This window comes from Arctopsyche grandis, chromosome 7 (assembly GCF_051622035.1).
Source record: "Arctopsyche grandis isolate Sample6627 chromosome 7, ASM5162203v2, whole genome shotgun sequence".
Taxonomy (NCBI): Eukaryota; Metazoa; Arthropoda; class Insecta; order Trichoptera; family Hydropsychidae; genus Arctopsyche; species Arctopsyche grandis.
The window spans coordinates 17,652,070-17,676,551 of NC_135361.1; the positions used below are offsets into that span (position 1 = coordinate 17,652,070).

The 24,482-nt window shown below is 34.8% G+C and overlaps 1 protein-coding gene across 2 annotated transcripts in view; it reads right to left on the reverse strand.

Moving 5' to 3' along the window:
* The window catches only part of ens (MAP7 domain containing protein ensconsin), a 138,078-nt gene that overhangs the window by 86,819 nt on the left and 26,777 nt on the right, over positions 1–24,482 (reverse strand). The window contains exon 2 of one of the 2 annotated variants that reach the window (XM_077434901.1): positions 10,949–10,966. The exons of the other annotated variant lie outside the window; for it this stretch is intronic. Coding sequence (XP_077291027.1) covers positions 10,949–10,966 — 18 coding nt within the window. The remainder of the gene's footprint in view (positions 1–10,948; positions 10,967–24,482) is intronic. 2 annotated transcript variants of the gene reach the window in all.

Genomic DNA, 24,482 nt, shown 5'->3' on the forward strand with positions numbered 1-24,482 from the left:
TTTCATAACAATTCATCTAAGACGGCCAAATGCCTACTACTATTACAGTATTTTCATTGACTTTGTTATATTCTCAAACTACTAAATTAAAAACTATGCTTTACATTTAAACCGTTTTTTTTTACAATCCTAGGTTAAGTATGTCTTTTAATTTTCTCAATGTATAGTAAAACGTATTGGTTACTATGATATGAAACGATTGACTTGGATTCACAAATATCCTAGTCTGACCAGCAGCACCGCAGAAATACTCCGAATAAATTCCCTTCAATCGAGGTCAATCTAGGCCTTAAACCCGGGAACCTTTCAGTGGTTAGCATTAACGTACCCACCGACCTGAACTATTGACTAGATATGACATACATACTACAACGAATGAAAATTGGTAGAAATTAAAATGAGTTTAAACTCTGAGAAACGACACATAAAATATGTACTATAAGTGTATAATTGGTAATATAAAGAAAACGAATAAGGAACGACTGTGGAAATTCTTGATTGATGAAAATTTTGCTTCATAAAGCTAAACTGTTGTATTTGTTAATAATTATTCTTTACAGCTTACATATAAAAAGCCATGATGATATCCAATCTCCGATAAGAGAGAAATTAGACGAACGTCAGAAAGCACAGAAAGGATAACGATGAAAGGACACTCACGATTATTCCGAAATTAATTTCATATCGGTAGGATGGCAACTGTTTATGAGCCAATTCACTTTTATTTATTGCCTCGTATTGTCGTCGAAATGTCACGTCGTTACATTAGCATTACATGTGTAAAAATTAGATGTTTATTGCGATATTTGCGAGGTGGGAGGTGAAAGGGTGGAGGATGGAGGAGAGCAGACGCGACAAATTGCTATAATTTACCGAAGAAACGAGCCGAGATACAATGGAGGAGACGAGAAAAGGGTCGGAGAGAGGGACCAAAGGCGATAGGGGTTTGGGGGAGAGAGGCTGGAAAACGGATAGGCGCCGTGTAGACGCCGGGACGCCACAACCACCCCTGCAGCTTCCACAACTACTTCACAGCCACTGCAGGGAAAATAGACCTTGTCTCGACATTGAGAGGGCGAAGCCTCCGTAAAACGGACGAGTCACTGTGGGACGATACACCCAGCAGTACGAAAAAAGCCTCATTATAAAGTCTGCGTGCCCTTCTCTCGCACACACACATAACAACAACAACAACGTGAAACATACACAAAGACCCAACATTCGTGACAAAGTTCCATATTTGGACGGAGGATTACGGCACACGGTGGCGGGGTCCCAATTTTATGCGAAATCTGTATATTTCATGCATACATATATGTATATCTATGTTTGTAAGCACATAGTTTACATGACATGGAAAGTTGTGGCGTCGTAAATAACCCACTGGATCGATCGTCCGGTGTTAGCGACTACCTATGTGTGGTTGGTACAAGTACTATCTTTCACCGAATACTGCGAATACTTGGACAGAATATTGGACACTTAGCGATACGACGTTAACTATACTGAAACCTGTCCGTCGGAAACATTCCGAAATACTCGAGCGATAATTAGGCGAGTTAACCATACGTGCAGTGCGCGTTATCTCTCACCCGTGTATTTTGTACTACATACGAAAAATAAATAAATACATGAGAGAAACATCACGATGGAATCGGTACGCATTTGCGCGATTGAATCATCAAAACATTTGTGTGTGTCGGTGTAATTACTCCAAATTCGTTATCTAAGATTATCAAAATCGTTATGTTTGAAGAACTTTGCACTGGAAATAGAGATAAGTATTCGATAGTTGAAGAGAAGCCTGAGGCTAATTTATAATGAGTATAGATTGAAGCTCTACGTATCACATTTTATACGATTACATGTTTTCGATAAAAATAAAGTAATAAGTGGTTTCCCATTCTGAAGATTTTTTAGAAATAAGTTATTGTGTATGCAAATAGGCTTTACAATGCCGGCAAACCGGTAATGATATAAAAATTTTGAGATATGTAATTACCGGTAAATCTACATTTATGTATAATTTTACGTACTTAAATATACATGTAATTTTCAGCGACAATGACATGGATTCTTGTATTTTGCACTTATCGAAAATTTAAAATTACCGGCAATTACACCGAAATTCGAAATTCTGGTAATGTTCGCTACTAGTAAATCTAGCATCTTTATACGTAAACACAACTCCTCACACGATCCTAATAACTATTAACTTATCAGATAATAAACATTACATTAGACAATAGGTCAGTAGAAGTAAGTAAAAATTATTTTTATAGTCCTCCTTATTACCGGACATGTCTAATCTTTGACATGTCCGGTAATAAGGAGGAGGAAATAAGGAGACGTGTGAAATTAGGATTGAGCGCATTTTGAGCGAATGAATGCCGTATTCAAATCTAATAATCACTGTGGCTGAAAAAAAAAAACTTCGATCGATGTACATTATCAGTGATGACGTGGATGGATGCAAAACTTGAGCATTGAACGCCAAAATTCTGCATAAGGTCAAATGCACTTTACGGAACTTATGGAACGCTGTATGCTTGGCATAACGAGGAGAGAAATACGAATACTTGGGTTAGAAGTATGACAAAGACGGTTGATGTAATGGTGTGAGTAAAATAGATTGAAATGGACAGATCACGTAGTTATAAGAACAGACGATAGAGGGACGAAGAAAGTGCTCGAATGATACCCGAGAGCGTGTAAATGGGTGTAAGGAAGGCCAGAGGGAGATAGGTAGATTAAATAAAAAATATGTGTAGATTGAGATGGACGAGAGTTGCTCAAAACAGAGACGAATGGAAGCGTATTAGAGAGGCTTTCATCCAGCAGTGGATGGAGATTGCCTGTGAATGATGATAATATACCTGTAAATAAAATCAACACCAGAGTAGAATTGGAGTGGAGTAGTTAAAAATTCCGTCTGCTTGGAGATTCGTCGCTCTTGAAGTAATTTAAATGTATGTACATACATGATGATCTCGTAATTACATTCGATAAACCTACATACATAGTTGGATACGAATCTATTCTGGTAGAGTGTGGTTTTAAATACAACGAACGGCCCGGATCTGTCCATCAAGCGGATCTATAATACGGATACTCATATGTAGGCACAATGTGTATTTTGATCAATCTCGTAAATGTTTTATGAATCGAGATTTGGACCGCAAAGCCGTGCAAATTTTGCATCAAAGCTAATTCTACAACAGATGGGCCGAGTTATAAAGTCGTATACCCGAAAATAGTAACTTTTCCCTTTTTCGAGTTTTATATGCGCGGTATGTAGGCATCTCGAGCGTTTTGCCCAGCATTAATTTTCCGGATGATCCATCCGTACGGTAATAAAGGCATGGACGTAAATAACGTCACCGCGTGAAATGACAGCAATTTTCCAGGGCAGCCGCACCCCGCCACTGGCAAATAATTGTTAATTTGGCTAATGGAATACATTTGATACGCAACACTAACATGCTAAAAGGCCAACTGGTCAGTTTCATGCGACCGCAACCAACAATGAATATGACTTTACATGTTTATCGTGTTTAGGCAAAACGTAACAAGTCCAAAGGAAAATTCAGTAAATTCCTAGAAACTGACACCTATTGTTGTATAAATAATAATATTAATCACGTTCGATATGAATCACAAAAACTGCGACGGATTTTTCAAATTCTTCCACACATACATATACACGTTGTGTGTACATTTAATCAATATTCAATAGTTAAATGCAAATAATTACTTAAATTCTTACATTTTTGATTAGATAACGATATCTTTTAACACCTACATTTTTCATATATTCATTCTATCGCAAATACATTAAACAAATGTTAGAATTATGACATTGTATTAATAAAATATGAAATATTTGACATCTAAATATCGAAAATTATTATTTCAACGTTAAAGGTGACTTCTTGCAAATAAAATATGAGAAATTTAACTGCCAACGTCAACGGGCGACGAAGCAGAGATTTTCGTGCAAGTCGCCAATGGTCCAAAAACAAGCAATGTTGTCACATGGGATAAGTAAGCGTGACTCAAGCGACAAACCAATCGAAATTTTTTTTAAATGTTTCTTCGTGTATATATAGTAGACGTTGTGACTCGGGTTTCAAGGAACGTAATCTAAAAATACATATAATAAGAATTTTGGATGACCGCTCATTCATAGACTAGGTCTATTCGATTCATCGACTTTTTTAAACGAGGCCTGTTATGTTAGGTCAGGATCTTTCAAAACTTTGCGATTAAACGCAATGAAAATAGTACTTTTACTAATAGGTATATGTAGGTATATACATATATATATTTTTTTCAATTAATATATTGTAATAATGTAATATTGAACATACCACTTATTTGTATATGTATACGTATATACCAATTGGAAGCGGATGGTTCACCAACGATTCCGGTGATAATTTTCCCCGGTATTTTTCAACTGCTATAAATGAGCATAGAATACAGAAATTACGTTTCATAACTCAAGAGACGTTGTGCAATCGTAATGGTGCCGATGCAAATAACTTACCCGAAGAGAGGATAAGTATGATTCATGCACAAATTGCAATAATTCTGCAATATCTACAACGGCGAAAGTCGCACAAAGGATAACCGTAAATGTGATACATTGACACAAAAAAAACAAACATTTGCATACGGCAAATGACGATAATAGATGGTACCTATGTACGTGTACGACGATTAGATTCGGTCGATGAAAAACACCACTAAATGCAATTACATGGAATTGAAAAATTGCACGAAAATAAAACCGAAACACAACATTCGTTATCTCGCGAGACGCGAGTTGCGTTTCACACGATTGAAAAACCTTCGATTCCCATCGACAAATTGACTCGCGAAATACGTTTTTTTTTCGCACTGCCATTATTTTAGATCGACATCAAATGCGTTTATTTCCACCATAAATCACAATTAGCGAGAGAGCCAGACGAAGATCGAAGAAAGTCGAGCGCGTCAAGAGCATGTGACATGTTGACGTTTAATCTGATGCAAATCCAGACGTGAATATGCAAAAATATGCGGGAAAATCGACAAAATGAATTTGCATAAATCGGAAATTAGAAGACAGTGCAAAAAACAAAAAAAAGAAATCTCCAAAGTGTGGTTTGGAAAAAATATATTAGCATGAATGAATTTTTTGGTTGTTCAACTGTAAATAATTTTATTTATTTATTTAACATACTTGAGGGAGGCGGCAAAGCTGATAGACCCAAGGGGTTTGACCTTATACATATATACATAAATTAAATTTTAAAAAAATAGTAAAAAAAATAAAAGAGGAAAACGTAAATATGAAAAAGAATTATAACGAAATAAAAGAAAATTCAAAAAGATAAAAAAAAATACTAAAATGATAAATAAAACAAAAGAAAACGAATACATAAAATACATAAATGAAGATATTGAAAAAAAATTATAAAAACCATTTATGTTTAAGAAAGATATCTAGCCTGTTTTTAAAGGTTTTCAGCATTAACTACATTGTTGGAAGACCATTTCAAACTTAAATCAATAATAATTTCATGTACATCTGTATTTTAAAGAATTGGTAGTACGTATACACAACATTGCCAACAGTAGCAACAATGTACGTATGTTTTTTTTACTATTGTATACTATAATAAGATACAGATTGCTTTCACATTGTATAAAATGATTCATGCAATTGTAAGAGGCATTAAATTATTCATGTGGGTTGGTTCCATTGAACAGAGCCAGGTCCAATTGCGAATCGCATACGAAAAAAATATATAAATAAACAAAAGGAAAAAGTCGAAGTTGTTCTATCACGTTTCAGAGCGGAACGATGTCAATTTTCGCAAAACGCACTTGAAATCGAAGCGAAATTTTCGCATACGGGAATAAATATGCAAAAGTCGAGTGGAACTCGGTAGCGTTGCGGGGTTCGGAGTTTCAACGGGGGAAGTGTGCAATTTATCTAACTGCAGGTTTTGAATAGCAAACCAGACGCTGTAGTCAATAACAGAATGCTTAATTCGAGGATTCGCAACGAGCGCCCGCCAATTTGCAGTTTGAAATCCGTATCAAATCGAAAACAGGAGAGGAGGCTAAAGATTGGCCAATTAGACGGCCACATCGTCAGTTTTGTGGAACTGGTCCGTAGCAGATGCTGTCTCGAATGGTTCAAAATTCAAAGCAGCCCAACGGAATGGTGCTAGTAGACAACAATGTCAATCGACAGATATGTTTGGGAAGTTGAACGTACCTACCAGTACCGGTTATCAGTGAGTTATCGACTGAAGAGCGGAGACGAGAGGGTGGTGGGAGGGGGGAAAAAAAGGACCGGTTCGCACGAAGGCGGTCCTTAACGGATTCATTAAACGGTTAAAACTGAGAAGAACCAACTTTTGGACGTTGGGTTTAAATTTGGCGCAATTTCGTTGCAATACATTCGAAAGTCGAAGAATTTGAACTGTACATATAACTACTCACTGGTACATATGTACATATCTACTAATATAACAAAAAATTTTGAAATATAAGCTCAAAATGTTGATACTTCATATCGAAATAAAGTAATAATTGCTTAATCTATACGAATTGGTCAATGCAAATATTATATTAGTAAACATTCAATTGCTTTAACATACTTTTATTATTTATTACTAATCCGCATCGTACATATGTATGTGACGATAAGCGAACCTTTATAGTGCAATAAAATAGTGAATTTTTCATTGTTTTGTTGACAAACAATGAAACATTAAACATAAATTTATTTATTTATTTTTAATCTATACCAGGAACGCCTAACAGGTAACTCGAATGCGCCTTCCTGGCCAGAAACATCGTACATTTGATACAAGTATTATACAAAGTAAATACACATCAATTAACACCCACAGAGATATTTATGGTCAAATTTGTAAATTTGCAGCATTTTTAAACAATTCAGCGAGATTCAGCAAAAACACATCAATAAACATTCACAGATACATTAATGGTTAGATTTGTAAATTTGCAGCACTTTATACAATCCAGCGAAATTCAAGATTTGCGATAAAGTGGATAAGGTTGCAAATTTTTTGGAACCGTTTAAATGAAAATCAGATAAATTGCTAAACTCTGACAGGAAAGGTCCGACCTGGAGTCACAAATCCAAGGTCCGGCCAGCAGAAACCAGTGGGATTTGAACCCGCGACCACTCTGTCAAAAGCATCATATGCTAACCGCTAGTCTATTCCGCCGGTTGTTTCCAATTCGTAGCGACATGACTCGAACGCACTTCAATCGGTGATTTTGTTTAATTTTGCAAGCATGACTCAAAGCTGACGATTTCGACACGTTCAAACATTCCGAAAAACGCCTCCGATAAAATTCAAGTTCAACGTAAACAACAAAACTTTAGGGACAACTCACATAGCCAGACGTTGCCTTTGGGCCCGGTGTGCAACAATTGCACACTGAAGTCGAGGCCAGCGAGATCCTGACGAAGCTGCGTGTTGTCCATGGACAGGACCCGCCCCGGCAACAGGAACAAGTGGTCTATGCCCTCCTGAGGGCCAGCACGCCCCCTCGCCGCCAACATTATTACAGACCACAGATACAGTCACTCAAAAAAAGTCACGGTAAAGACAGATAGCGGTCTTCGGTTTATTTTTTATCGTACACTAAATAGTATTGTTTCAGCCGTTGTTGGCGCGTGCGGAAAATGCGACAACGGTAGTTGGGTCAAGTTGCGTCATTGGAAAGTGTTTTGTTTTGTGCACGTGCCGACAGTGTTGCGTCACTGGTAGTACGAGCTGACAGGAAAAGCGTGCGCTCCGAGCGGAACTCGCGCGACGACTGACGCTGCGCCGGTAAGCGACTGGACTGATCTGACAGTTGCGATGACGTCAACGCTGATAAACAACTGACAGTAGAACTAGACAGATGACTGTTCTAATGTAAGATGCATTCTTCGGCGTGTGTTCGTCTGCTGCGTGTGTGTGTGTGTGTGTGTGTGTGTGTGTGTGTGTGTGTGTGTGTGTGTGTGTGTGTGTGTGTGTGTGTGTGTGTGTGTGTAGTAGGGAGACAGAACAGATCAAAGTAAAAAACCTGTTACAAACAAACCGAGGCCAACTTACCATCCATTGTATTGTGTGTGTGTGCATGTGATATAGAGTTATGAAACGTTTTGTCATTCCTGGAATTACATACACACTGTAGGTTCACGTTTTTCCAAATTGTAAAAAAAGAAAGTTTTATTGTTGAATGTTTGTTAAGACGATTCGAAAGTTCCTTGCTATAAAATTTTACTGAAAGAAAACATTCAGACAATCAATACATAAAATATATAGGAAAAGTTCTTGGTTCTTTAGCGATATATGCATAAGTCGGCTTGTTCATATACACCGGAAAAATATATGCATTACTTTTGAGAATGATGGTGGAAAAATTCGAGGACACATTGAAATTTTAAATGTATTTGAACATTCAAATAAGAAACATATTATAAATACCAACAAGTAAAAAATGGGTATAAAATATATAATGATCACTAGACCAGAAACTATTCGGAAATAGACAACTAATGAAATGGTCAGTAACTTTAAACGAAAATGTTGTGATAACGGTGTACTGAATAGATAAAAATTAACGCACTGTAAACCGCGTATTGTTTTAAATATTTTTTGATAAACAGAATATAATCAAGCAGTCAATGATCGATAGTATATGTAGTTAACTAACTGATCATTTATTTACTGGCCAAATCAAACGAAATTACTGAACGAATATACATATGGAAAAACACAGGCATTGCAAATATGTATATTTATATAAACCTAAAAAGTATTGAAGAATAAAGACATTTAAAAACAAAATTTAAATTGCAGGAAATTAGTTTAGTTGACGGGCCCTTTTAATTCTACTACTAATTATTAATACCTCTAGTTCTGTCTTTTGTGTAATAGAACGTCAGTATTGCATTTATTTTCTTTCTTTCCAGAAACATATTTTTGTATGTAAGTGTATGTACACATATGTAACAGTTTAAGTGTCCACTCCGATTCGTTCATGAACACACTAGTTTGTATGTACATACACGAACTGTTGGTTTTAATTTAACACAAACTATTGTTTTTAATTTAAGTGCTAACAATCAAAAGTTATCGTCAAAGACTCGCCTAGTCTCGCATGAAACTCCTTTGAGATGTCAAAACGCCAAGTATTAAAAAGGGAAATCCCATGGAAACAGCTACAAAGTTGTAATAATTCCCGTTTCCGTTAATATTTAAAAATATTGAAACCCAGGGTAAGCAAACATGCATAGAGGATGGAACAAACGATTGAGAATAGTTGGCGCTTGAAAAAACTAGTTCATTTGTCTATTTGCTGTTTTATCTAAACTAAAACTGGCCAGATTGGTTCGTGTATCAACAAACTAGTATGTTCATGAACGAACGAAATGTACATGCATATTTGCAAATTAAAAAATATGAATATTAAGCGAAAAAATTTCAAGTTGTCTTTCGTCCGACTCGATTAAGTAACCACAGCTTTTACCTCGCAGATGAACTTGAGCATCACTTCATATTTTGATTAATTCTAATGCTTCACATTACGGAGAGAATGCTCATATGATATTCAAATAACAAAGAAAAATGACCACCGACTAAAACTCATCTGAAAAAAATTGCGTATTTCAAATAGGTAGACATTTGCAAAAAGTTAACATGTACACGTTTTTATAATATAAACGGTCATTGTAGTGGGCACTCAAATCACCAGTTTCAAGGTTAAGATTTTTCCAACTCGGTAACCTAACTGACCAGACACGACTTGTTAACTGGTTAATTTAACTACTCGTATCCACATACATAGGGTACGATTGTGCAGTACGAATATGAATATAATATAGCACAGTGGTATAATTCGACGAATATTAAAGAACGTAATTAAAACTGAAAACTTTTCAACGAACTGGCAGCGCGTAATGAATTCAACAGGATGAAAAGCGCCTCTGAGTTTTCCGAAATTCGTCTCTTCATTGAAAATTTAAACTCAATTTTCAGACGTGCCTATTACACATATATCTATGCAAGGAACTTAAAAGTGTATTATTTCCCATACAGACTAATGTGAACCGGTCCATATGCGCAAAGTATCGATTCACTTCTGACCACCACTTTTGGTGAGTTTTCCGAGAGCGCAGTATGGTACAAAAATATTCGTAAACGCAATACGATATCACTATTGTATACAATAAGATGGTTTAATCATATTACTGAAATACTTGCTTGTCACTGTGTCGTTTTTTCATTTTATTATTCGTTAATTGAAACACGATTTTGATATGTATGTCAGTGGCACGAGCGTGATCTCTTGTAAGAAGCAAATTGATATTTGCGATCCGCCGATACAGTCTGGTGTGCAAACTGATATTAGACACCCTTAAAAAAAACATTATGAAGGCAAAAAGAAAGGAAGAATTTGCATCACATTCGTACATACATATATCAAATAAATCTAAATGATTTCTAATTGGGAATGGTTTCAAACGATTTAAAAAAATATATAAATAAAAAAACGATTCGTTTAAATGAGCAATAAATGAATTATGCATCAGGTCTCATTATTAGTGGAATTAAAATTTGAAAGTGTTCAATGTGAATAAGTACAATACCATTTGGTGAAAAAATGCCCAACGAAGTATAATAACCCTAATTGATGAACAGAAACTGAACATTTCTTAATATATTAATACTACATAACTAATTCATAAAAGAAAAGGATTTATTTCGGATGTAACCTACGACATAATAACGGTAAATTATATTTTAATACAACGAGAAAACACGCAACATACTATATCGATTCTATATTAAATAAGCGTATGCCAAGCTGTATTATATAATATAATAAAACATACTTTCGTTTATAAATTAAGCGACAAACTCACCATTTAATTCAGGAGGATCTGAAACAAAAAAAAACATTAATTGATATTTTTTAGGAACAAAATTTCGCAAAACAAAAAAACACATCAACATAATGAATTATTAATTGCTATAATTAGCTATATCAAACCAGATGAAATCGCCAATGTAATATATATCTGCTCTGAATAGCAAGCCCCGACTGTTCAGTGTTCATATTTTATAATCACGCACTTTTGTTTCAGCTCAATTCCTACTTGAAAATTGCTATTGTTTATTTTATGAAAAATACGCCAGAGTGAAAACGGCAAAATGTCAAGATATACATATAAATAAATCAGGAAGAGGAATACTGAACGATATTACAGAAGAACGCACTGAACGTGTCGAATAAAACATGCCGCTAGTACGCGGAAGATTCACAAAAGATGTGTAAATAAATGCAACTATGAATCAAAAAACGTATTATATGTGATTTCATTGCGAGCATAATAAAAATTGCGGCCATTATTACTATTATAACGTTCCGACACGTTAACGATTCAAACGACGAAAGTTTTGCACGGTAAAAAATAAAGAGTCAATTTGATACGTTTCAAAATTCTAGTCCCCAGAAGTATTATACTAATTAGAAAAGATTTACAAATAAAAAGAACAAACGTAGCATTGTATTATAAATATTATGCGGTCGATGTGTCACATACATAGGACGCACTTTCACAATATTAAAATAAAAATAGTATGCGAGCAGATGCTTTTCGATTGCATATTAAATTTCTAATGTTCGTAGTTGCACCCAAGTGCAAATACGAATCATTCTGACGGATTTAATGGCGTAATAGACCATAATTACATCGAGCCAGATGATCGGGTGAAAAAAATAAAATAATCAGTTATTATGAGTTAACGCGATAAAAGAAAGTGAAAGGTGTTTATGGGCTATTATTAGCAAAGACGAGTACGATTTAAGTTTGGGTTGATCATTCTGAAAGTTCGTTTTTTTAGAAGTATTTTCTCTATAAGCTATATTGAAGTTCAGTTTTTTTTGCGTTAAAACTGTTAACTGCAATTTTTAACTATCCAAATCTTTTTGGCAGACTTGTTTATTTCCAAAAAAAATTACAGCATGTTGGCAAGATCTGAATGCTTCCAAGGGATGAAAGTTGGAATAACTGTGACACGTCACACAGTATTTTATTTCATTTTTTCACCACTCAATAAAAGATAATCGGTGGTGAAAAAATTTCGTGGAATAAAACTATAAAAATGAAAATGAAGTAAGAGGCCGTAGTCTTATTAAAATGATCATAGCTCTAGGTCTATTTACACTTTCGGTTACCATAAACTTTACCAGTGAAAAGTATATCATTGATGTACATTATTTTTTTTAAAGGATGCATTCACAACTAGGGAGTCACGGGTTAAAGCCCTGGCCCGGTGCTGGTGGCCAGACTATCGATCATCGATTTATCGGATTTCATTGTTGAAATGGTTCCCTCATTTGTCACCATTATTTGAATTTAATTTTAAATTAAATATTATATTATAATATTATAAATTTATATAAATAGTACATTGGGGAAACCCAAAACGGCACCATGGTAAATATAATTAAAAAAGTATTGTATGTACATAGTTATATTGAACATTTATAACAATTTTATAATCAGCTCGTTCTAATTTCTAATTTGCTCGTTCTCTTTCATTTCACTAACAATATAATAAATACAATTGTTTTAACCAGACAGATTTCAGCCTAAAACAATTTTATTTATAAAGAAACCTTCCTAAAGGTGATGTGTAAAATATGTGCAAAACAAAAAAATATATAAGTTTACTTATGTAGGATCTGGTTGTCAAGAGACACAGGCGGTACAGCAAAAGTACAGGACTTGTTGAGCGGTTTAAAACATTGTTCACTCGGCGGAGCGCCACAACGATTTGTCTGTCACATTACATGTTACCAATCTCATCATTCACTCTACTCATGCATGCCAACTTAATCATTTATACATGCATTCTTCTGCATATGAAGGTTATAAAACTAAATGCCACACTTATGTTTATGCTTACATTTGTAAATCAAAATATAACCAAGTCAAGTAAATAAATACATCATTAAGAGTATTGTAAAATTGATACGAATAGAAATCGAACGTAATATAGAAAACATTTAAAAACAGATAAAGCAAAGAAAAATAATACCACGTTCATTTGGCACGCCTCTCACACTTCCTAGTGTTGTCTTAATGTCAATTTGCGATATAAAAGTCATCGAGCAAATAGCTGTGAAAATAAAATGGACATGTGTTTGGCCAATAAATAACAAATTTTCAGACAGCAATCGGCAACCGATCGCGACGAGCGTGACGAACGAAGCTGCGTTGATTGCAATTTTAATTGCGATTTAATCGAAGTGTGTTATGTTACACATAATATTATTATACACACATAAGTATATTTTATATGATACCACACACTATTCTTGCGCTTTCACTTCGCACGCTCGACTCGTGTGTTACAGATGCCACTTCGAACACATTTCCTGGAAAACTAGGAACTGAAATATCGCCAATTCACTGCGAATTCAATCAACATCGACAAAAAGTTTTACGAACATCGATTGCGTGAAATAGAATTCAATGATTTTAATCGAAACGTGTAAAAAATATCGTTAACACCCAACATATGTGTGCATAGTTCGTTGTAGCAATGAAAACCTGAGTACTGAATTGCATTTTAGATCCATATGAGAATATCAAAGGTAAAAGCTTTTCGTTGAAAGCAACTAGCGAAGAGGTCCATATAAGTATCACGTGGGCTGAAATAGTAAAAGTTAGTGGGCTTTCAGCGACCCACCGGGTGAAAGCTCGGAAAAATCAATATGCCAGTTAGTAGTTACACCAATTACACCGAATCACATGACCATCAATTAAGTCCAAACCGCCATTTCATCGACACTAATATTTTCACCCACGTTTTCTAAAGGAAAAAAAGCTACGAAATCCTCCACCAAAGGCAATAAATAGTCTGACGGTAACATCGTAATAAAAATGTAATAACGATCGACAATAAAGAAGAACGTTGGCGAAATTCCATACAATTTTGATGAATTTCATCGTTAAATGAAGAAATTCGGCGCACTTACGTAACAAAATGGAAAATTTGAAATACTGTGAGAATTTTTGACATCGATATAATTATACATTTGTTTGTTATGTGAAAATTTAATGACGATAATTAATCGCTGGTTTTAATTTGCTTCCGCATTATATCGACGCATTTCTCACAAAAATTGACATAGATGTTTCCGCACAAAAAAAAACCACTCTCTTACGCAAATGTGCATTATCAGAAGTAGGTATGTTGCAGTCGAAGTGTATTTTTAGTTGTAATATATTCCAACTGGTCATTCATATTCAAATACAATTCAACTAGTAAATTATATATACAAGCGCAAATACACTTTCAACAATGTGCGCCAGTTGTAATATAACAGTTGACTTTGACAGCTCTGATATTTTTACGAATGCTTTAGAATTCAATAATTCGTTAATATCTAATTACGAAGAAAGGTAATGAGTACCGTATTATGTACAATATCTCTAAGAATGTGTTCAAAACAAAAATGTGACTTTCCGACTAAGTTTACAAGCCGAGTGGCGTTTTCACGAAAACCTAACCTCGGCATTTTACCTTGTACCAACTTATTGTTGAATTGCATTTTCAGTTGTAATAGATTTTGACCAGTTGGAATGTAATTCCCCATATGAATTAACTTACTTGCGTTAACCGGATTGTATTGTATTCGAACTAGTCAAAATATATTACAACTGAAAATACACTTAACTTTAACGGTACTTTGTACCAGTTTAGACAGAATATATTTCAACTAGTCTAAATATATATTACAACTGGAAAATACACTTCAACTGTATAATACGCAGCATTAGATCTGAAGCTATTCCAGAAGTACATATAATTTTCTGGCATTCGTAGTTTTCCGAAAATTTCCTTCGGGAGCACAATGCAATCATAATGCATGAAATAGTCATGAAGAGGCTTTCGCGTTATAAACAAGACGATTTCATTACAACGTAGAGATATAAATTCCTTTTACGATGCTTTTACAATTTATACTTTTTATATGTTATGAAAATGTCGTTTCTTTCTACTGACATATCGATGATAGGTAGACGGTTGAACTTTTGAATTGGCAACTGCGACATTGCACCACCATAAAAGTGATACTCGACTCGCTGTAAAAGCCTGCATGGTTTCACGTTTCAATAGAATTGCAATTATAACTGCAAAAGAGCTGTCCCCGTTAAGACCGTCTGAATATGCGAGCGCTGTCAGAGAAAATATAAAGGGGCAAAAACGTTACTCAGAAATGGCAGTAAAAAATAAAATAAAATTCAATTACAGACCGCTCATACATTATACATAAGGTCCAGAGACACCAAGCGATATCTTTGAACAATGAGAATAATAACAAACGAGATGTTTGAGATACTCAACGAACACGTTCATTTATTTCCAATAGCCGACGCAAGACTTTACGTTTACGGGATGGCGGGTAAATATTGAATATGTTCGATTCTGTGGGACGTTTCAGTTTCAGCAGCCTCCATCAAATATTCAGGCGGTCAGATTTTAGCGTGAAAACACGGCCGCCAGTGACCTGCCACCTTTCACAGTCCGCTCGCTTTTCCCATCTACAAATCCCCGAGGCCATAAAGAGGAAAATGTAGAAAAGCTACGCTATTTTCCAACATATGAACGACTAAGTACACCGAGAGAGGCATTAAGACATCAACGTAATCGCCCTGCTATTTACATGGAAACTGGCGCTGGAGGAGCATTTATTACTTTTTTTCCTTAACACACGAGCGTCATAAAACACGCATTACACTCTGCTATTATACTTAAACAAAATATTATACAGGATATTTCAATATGAAAATAATAATATATATATTTTTGAAAGCAGAATATTGTATGAAAACTGAATGGTATTGATAGCGACACCACACGAATATTGTAAAAACTAGTATTCATTAATTTAGCGAAGACGCAATCCACTATAGTCCGTACAAAATACAAGAAATAGTCCAAACGAACGATAGGTGTCTCTATAATATTTTCAAAAATACAAAATTGCATTGAGTACTGATGTCATCAAAATGACAAAATCAACAACCGTGGGATGAAAAACATAGTGTGATTCAGTGCAGAAAGATCGCGATAACGGTGACTTTTTCGGCCAGTCTGGAGAAGGTCGGTCAAATTTGACGCTTGACAGACTATACGACCCAACCAGCATCCTGGACCAAAAGAACACAATTGAATTCGGGCCAATATCAGGGCCACGCGCGTATTTACATACATGCATGTAAAATTCACGGAAAATTTTTCAATAATTATCGCGCCATTGTTTCATATTTTATCACGTTTGTAATAATTCACCTTTGCCCGTCAAACTTCGCCTTTTCATATCGGCGATTCTGCATTGATACAAGAAAACTTATGATTACACAAGTGAATAAATCGCAATGAGAAAACACACATACACACCCAGTACGTTATCAAATAATTACACCTATAATTTGTAATCTATGTCTCGAGTGAAATAGTATGAAAATTCTGGCGCATGCGCTCATAATAGCGCGTGAATAAACGGGAATTACTATTCTCAAGACAATTTTGTCGAAAAATCTATAAAGCACTATATGTATATATGTATGTACATATGTACGGACAAACATTTGGTGCTCGAAAATCCATTCGGAAGATTTATTATTGTAGACTATTTTATTTTAAGTTACGATTCTCTGCATTTGAATATGAATCAAGCATGGATCTCCAACAGAATATTTCGTGAGGTGGCAATAATTTCTCAATTTACGAAATGAAAATCGTGACATTTTTTCATAGCAATCAATCTAGTAATTGCACAAACTAATCCTTTTTTAAAATCTTAAATTCTTACATTTTTTAAAATGGTGTATTTTATACACCTGTAAAAAATGGTTTTCACCGAAAATACTTGGGCATTTGAAACAGCCACTACCTGCATTGTATGTATATGTATAATATTCTCTAATTGAATAATGTGAAAATTTTACTTATCGGGATAGGAAAAAAATCCGAAAATATTATCGCAATGTGCGGTCAAAACGAAATTAAAAGGATACAGTGAGATAGATTCTAAAGCGTGAAGAATAAGAAACATAACCATGACCGAAAAATCTCAAAAAAAAGACCTGAGCAAGCTAGAGAAATAATTTATAAAATTTTCTTCACGAATCGTAAGAAGACGTCTGACGGAAGCCGTGGTTTAGCAAATTTATCCATGGCTGTATATATTACAGCATTTTTAGTCTGGTAATATAAAATTCTTTTCGATTACATTATTAACCCTCCCTCGCCGAAGTGGGGTATGCAAGTGCCCCAATTTTTACGTTTTTCGTAATAATTATGTGGTTTTCAAAGCTATACACCCTATATTACCTGTATTCCTAGAATGAACTACAAGAAATTAATTTTAATAGATTTTGTATGATTTAAAAAAGGGGTAGGTACATCGTAAAAAAATACATTTATACATTTCTAAGTTCCAAAGTATGATTTAAAGGCGGTAGCGATGAGTTATGTTTTTGACTGTTCGCTTGCATATTCTTGTTGATCGATGAATCAATGCGAAAGAAAGAGATAGCTATATTGTCGTAATCTAGTGTTTTCGTCCCTTTGGCGCGTGGCATTGAGTCATGCAGTCGCTTGTTGGCCTTACCATTGTCGCTTGTTATTTTTTAATACAAAAATAGTCAAAAACATGCTATAGGACTAAAACTTTTTTATTTAGATGTATAAAATGATAAATAATATATATATTGAACCCATTTGTATTGATAAAAGCTGTATTTTGACTAAAAAATACTGGGGTCTTACTCGACCCCGGTTCGGGACACTCGTTCGATCTCGACGCTCCGTCCTTCAAAGGTTAACTAGAAAGCACCAATACGAAAAGATTTTTACAGCACCTATTCCAGAGATAAATCCCACCTTTTTCATAACAATGTTGTTTTCGAAGAAATTATATTGATTAAATTTTCTTGAATACAACGAAACTTTATATTTAAAAATCTAATACTAATACATTTCATTGGAATAACCGAGCTTTGCTCGATAAAGATGTGATAAGGAAGAGGATGATATATTTGCGACCAAATCCTACATACGTCTGAGTCTCATGGTCGTAATAACAACAGGACAGTAATAATGTGACTTTTATCTTGCATTCTGCTCACACACACGCAATCAAACTATACAGCTTGCAGTTTCGTCGCATAATCCTACTTGTGTGCGAGCGAGCAGGATGCAATGCTGTGCTCGTGCAATATCGAAATAACCAGTTACAAAGGTAATTTAACCCCCTAAATTAGTTTTTCCACGGTCGAGACCCATTTTCATCGTGATTTTAGGTCAGAATTAGTGGATATGAAAAGTTTCGGCAAAATTGATAGTCAAGTTTCCAAGAAAAAAATTCCAAATATACAAACATATGTAACAAAAACAAGCTCGTTTAATAATATAGAATACTACCTGGGTTCGTGTAATAGATAAAATTGGAGATCACACAAACATTGCAGCATGAAAATTGAGCAATATCATGTGAACTAGGTCTATTTAGATGAGGATAATGACACTAGGAATCAATGACCCACATAGAAGATGCTGGGAGAGCCAAATTTGCTTCCTCATGCTTTGGTGACGTTCATTTTGGCAAGCATTCGAATCATCGGAAGAAAATGCACTTGCATCAAAGCGCACGTTTAAGATCACACCCGAATCAAATAATAGTGAAAAAACGCCTCAGACGTATATTAACGAACGTCTTGATTTGCAATGAATCACACGTCCTACAAAGGTCGTATCGTTTATCCTCGTTATATATGCCACCAGATCGAATTCTGAAGGATCGCGAGAATATAGGTCGTTAATGGGGGTGCTGCTACGTACGAAACGAGCACAACGCAACACTTCAGATCAACAAACAACTAGGGTCAGAGTTCAGGGTTCACAGGCAATCGTCGCGAATTCAAATAAACCACTTACGAGGACCAATTACAACCGCAGCAATCGCATACTAGCGTATGTGTGTGTGTAGTGCTCTCGACACCACCTCACCATATATAATTCAATTGTCCAAATTACATACATATGTAGGAACAAAAATACTTATATTTACTACGTACAATATTCGTGCGAGTGCTTTTAATCGCATAATAGATAAGCGAAGCTGAAAAGGTGTAGTGCATATAATGAAATTATATTATTCCAAGCACTTTGAAACGAACTGTGAGTAATAGAAATTAAATAAATGTATTTAAACGTTGATTCGTCAGCGTCATCCATTGAAATGACTAAACGCCAAGGCATAGCTGGATGCACTTCCTTCTTATGCGATTGACGATTCTCATCGCGTGTTTTTGCAAGGAATCACCTTCGCACTACCAAGTAGCGTATTCTAAATCTACAATATTATATTACAGCATATCAAGTAATTCCATCTATAAATAGAACTCGAGCAATATTCATGAGTTCGCAATGAAAAATATTTTGATTTCTATTATTATTATTATCATGAGAGCATCAGTATATTGTTTACACTGAACGGTCCGGATTCAAGTCTAATATTTATATGGATCATACATTAATATCAGTAGTTCTTAAGGTACAAACACACAGAGTGGCAAGCGGCACGTGTTTTTATTTAGAATGTTTTGCACAGGCAAAAAAACGCTGGCCCACCTAGTCTGTACCGTCGCAATCCTTTCTAAAACTCACCCCTTGGAGTGTTTCGGTGATATTTAATCCTTGTATTAATTGACAGTGATCGATAACGACGATTCCCGTTTTTTTATACGTACTTGGGAAAGGCGACATAAACGATGGACCTGATTTTATATTTTCCTAAGATACCGTTTTCGGGATGCCTTGAGTGACTTGTGGTATTGAACTTCACATCATATTCAAATAGTAGTGATCATGGCCCGGGCCACCTAGTCTGTACCGTCGCAATCCTTTCTAAAACTCACCCCTTGGAGTGTTTCGGTGATATTTAATCCTTGTATTAATTGACAGTGATCGATAACGACGATTCCCGTTTTTTTATACGTACTTGGGAAAGGCGACATAAACGATGGACCTGATTTTATATTTTCCTAAGATACCGTTTTCGGGATGCCTTGAGTGACTTGTGGTATTGAACTTCACATCATATTCAAATAGTAGTGATCATGGCCCGGGCATCGGGACAGCCATGGCTCTAGCCTGGGGGCCCAACACCGAGATATATTTTTTTTAATTTTTTACGAAATTGAGAAGTGTCTTTCATCTTCGTACTTCGTGAAAAATATAGATGAGATGATTATTAATTTCAATTTTGAAACTTTTTTTAGGGGGGGAGGCCTCAAGCATGTTAGCCCAGGGGCCCAAGTACGGGCCATAGTGGTGATATAGTGGTTAGGATGATTTTTTGCGAATATAATGAGGAACCGTTTCAACAATGAAATCAGATAAATTTGCAAACTCCGATAGGAAACGATCGTCTTGGAGTCAAAAATATCCAAGTCTGACCAGCAGCACTACACTACAATTGAGGTCAACCCACGGGATCGAGTCTGGCAACCTCTCAGTGGTAAGCATTAACGCAAACACAAAGCAAAAATATTTGAAGAAATGTAGGATAAACTTATCGAAATAATAAGATCATACGAATTAACAATGACATGAAGACACATCTGGAGTCTACCTAGGCGTGTCGTACCGCATTTTTTAGTGTATTCTTACTAGTAGCCGTTTTTAGCTCATGTTCCTAATGGAAGACAAAAAAATGCAGTTATATATAAGGGTTATAGATAACTAGAAGAAAAAAATTCAAATACTGTTGTTTGGAAAACACTATTATAGAAGAAAGGAATTTTTAATAATACTTTTTCTTATCCAAGTTCATAATCTATGAAGAAAGTAAAGATAAATGTCAGATATTATTAAAATCACTTCAATCATTTCTCAAAAGGATTTCTAATTTTATAATGTCATTATCAAATTGCCTCCATATGGGTAATATTCATCTAATATGTATTTTCTTTCTTTCGCTCTCTTCAGAAGATAACGGAAAACCATTGATAAAAATTTCTACCTCTTGACATTTCAGTACTTCGCAAAATATAAAGTGTATCGACTAATCTTTTTCATCTAATCAAATATGTATCTTTTGGATAAACACAGATGTGAAGTTCTATAATATCAATTGTTAGATGCGATCTCTCGTAGATTGATGGACCTCTTGATTTGACCTCTTAAACGCGCAATTAACCGCTGCAATAATCCGATTAACGGGCGGCTTTCTATCCCGATCGAGTGATTAACTCAGCCATGAAATATTACAACACCAACATTATTCGCTTCAGACGACCACTTACTCAGCTGATGAACCACAACTAGATAACCACTAATTATGGGAAACTCGCCCAAAAACATTGTAAAACGAAAGGCTTATCTATGATTCAGAAGCTCCATTAAAACTGCAAATAGTATTTGCATTTCTATTTTTCAATTTCATTTGAGCGAAACAATCGAAATGTTACCGTATGCAGTATTCGTGTCTTAGTTAAGCAATTGTGAGAAATTGAGTTATAAAAACACCACTTGCAGGCATAACGAGCTAATTATAAAGCAAAAACTAAAAAAAATCTAATCGCAGCAAATTTTATTCTATAAAATAGCTCGATGTGATGGTTTTTTTTCCACTTCAATATGAATGAAACAGTTTACCACTGTGAGGTCAGGGCCTCGGTTCTGACTTCGATATATAATACATGCATACTGTCGACAGATTCTCGATTGACAAGTGCCCGAAAATGGTACACCACAAATAATAAAGCAGTGTTGATAAATAAGTGTATAATATGTAATTTAGATCAATTAGGGTTAATGAAACGGGCGCGTTCAACTGAACGAGATCAAGAATTCAACGCTCATTGCCCACTCACTTCCTTTCACAAAACGCACGAATAAAATACAACAACTTAAGGAATAGTGTAAGTTTTGCCAAAAACAACAACAAAAAAGAAGAATCGAGTAAAATTTTGACTACCGAGTTAGTGTGTCTAAATGCCAGAACCTGTAGACAATTAGTGACAATCTAGACAAAAACGACGGATATTGTGCAATCCGTTGACAATATGCGCCATTGATGTCATTCGAATCTGACGAAGAGATTTGCTAACGTAAAACAAAATTAAAAAAAAAGACCACTAAAAATATCACGGCACATTTTTCGAAATTGCCTGTAATTAAGTGTAATTAAACAATGAAGATTGACGTCTCGCATCATAGAAATTATGAATATTTAGACTCTAAATTTATGGTTATACTCTAAATTTTAGAGTATAACCATAAATGGGGAAACGAAAGGGGATCTTAACATTTTTAATTTTCTTTTTCGGCACCTTTTTCCTACATGTATACAGGAATCAATTGTGTAACCAATAAAGAAAAACCACAAAAAATAATATATATGTACTTCAACTTGTACCTCAAAACGCTATCAACATTTAATATAGGTCTTTAAAAAGCAATTATTACCTCCTCTATAGTTATTTATTAAGACTGCAGTCCCCTCCTGTAACTCGCTGTAGTATTTAAGCAAATAAAAAAAAATCACTTAAAACACGATCAGTAACCGATTCCGAGTTCAAATCAGTCAAACTTCATTAATTGAAGCGTGCATCCGAATAAATATATGCGGTAAACGGACTTTTTCGCACACGACAATATTGTTGCCACGAAATGTCTACCACTCGAGTTCTCGTTAGTATGATAGTTCGCGTGGTTAACTCTCGTTGGATGGAATTTTCGGATGCCATATGTTCCGTGATCGAGATCGCTTTGTACGGAATGATCACCGAACCACGATATACATATGTTATAATTTTTAACGTTTTACAGGATAGCCAATTAACAAAAATACTAAATGCACTCTGTGATGAGTGATAAAACAATAACGCAACAAATATCTTTATTCCACTTGCGATTTATAATGACATTAATTACTCATGACATATATCTTTATTCCACTGAGAAATTCATTCCCAATCACGAAGCATTTCGAACCTCTTCCAGTTGCATTTGAGACAAACTTAATGCAGATGAGCAGAGGATGATACGTGAATTATTATATAAATCGATAAAAAAAAGCCAATCCAATTAAATTGTTACTACGTACTTAAAAAAATCAACAAGTAAAAATGTCAAGGGCGTTATCACGCTTTCTTATAATTTCATTTTCTAACATTTAATTTTAACCATAAATTAATACTGTAATCATTCATCACTGTAATCATTCCAGAAACATTTTTCAATATCTCAACTATGTTACAACTTATCTTAACTTTTAATTAAATTAAATTAATAATTAAATTAAATGCAAATTAATTCTTTTACATAAATATATTATCCTAGATTTTTCAATTTGAAAGGTTTTGGTTGCATTACATTTACTTACAGGTGCACGGCAATTTTATTTTTACATAGATATATTTATACCAGGAAGGTCTAACAGGTAGACCCCAATGCGCCTTCGTAGACAAATAATTACAAACATTGCAGCATTTTTTATTAAATAAATCACTGTATTTCGAGAGGCTGAAGAGCACGAAACTAACAAATAATTAATCCATAGAGACATCTATGGATTTAGACTAGTACGTACATTTTTTACATATTGTTCATAAATCAAATTCAGATATTTGTTACATAGCGGTTAGGATGATTTTTGACAATTTGATGGAGGAACCGTTTCAACAATGAAATTAGATAAATTGGCAAACTCTGATAAGAAACGATCCACTTGAATTCACAGATATCCAAGTCTAACCAACAGTATTAAAGATTAGCACGGGATTGAACCCGGCAACCTCTCGGTGCTAAACATGAACGCAACCACCGAGCCATACTGCTGGCTAAAACATAAACATATTTTTTTTTTCAACATTGATGCTAAATTGTTAACAAGTACAGAAAAGAAGAGTCCATTTAACGGCAATTTGTGAAACCAGGCCCACCGGTGTGTATGTAGTTCCCCAAATAAAGGAAACACTGTCATACATGGTTCATAGATACAGTGGTGTTGTGCTAAATAAAAAAGAAACAGATCAGTGTTTAATTTTTTACCCCCCCCCCCCCCGCTTTCTTCCTTATGAAAAAAAAGGTTGTATCCAAATATTGGTAGCTCAAATATTTATAAAACAAATCAAATAATAATTAACAAATATTTTCTTATAGTTTATAAAGACTTAAATAATGCATCCTCTTCAACATATTTGATTTTACAAAACCCGTGTTTGTATTCAACAGCAACATTTCCCTTTAGCAATGCTAAAACCATGTACGTATGTATACATACATATGTATGTCAAAAAACTATAAAATTTTAACATGTGAATTTAGAAATCATTATTAATTTAAGCTGAGTTCCCTCATTTTATC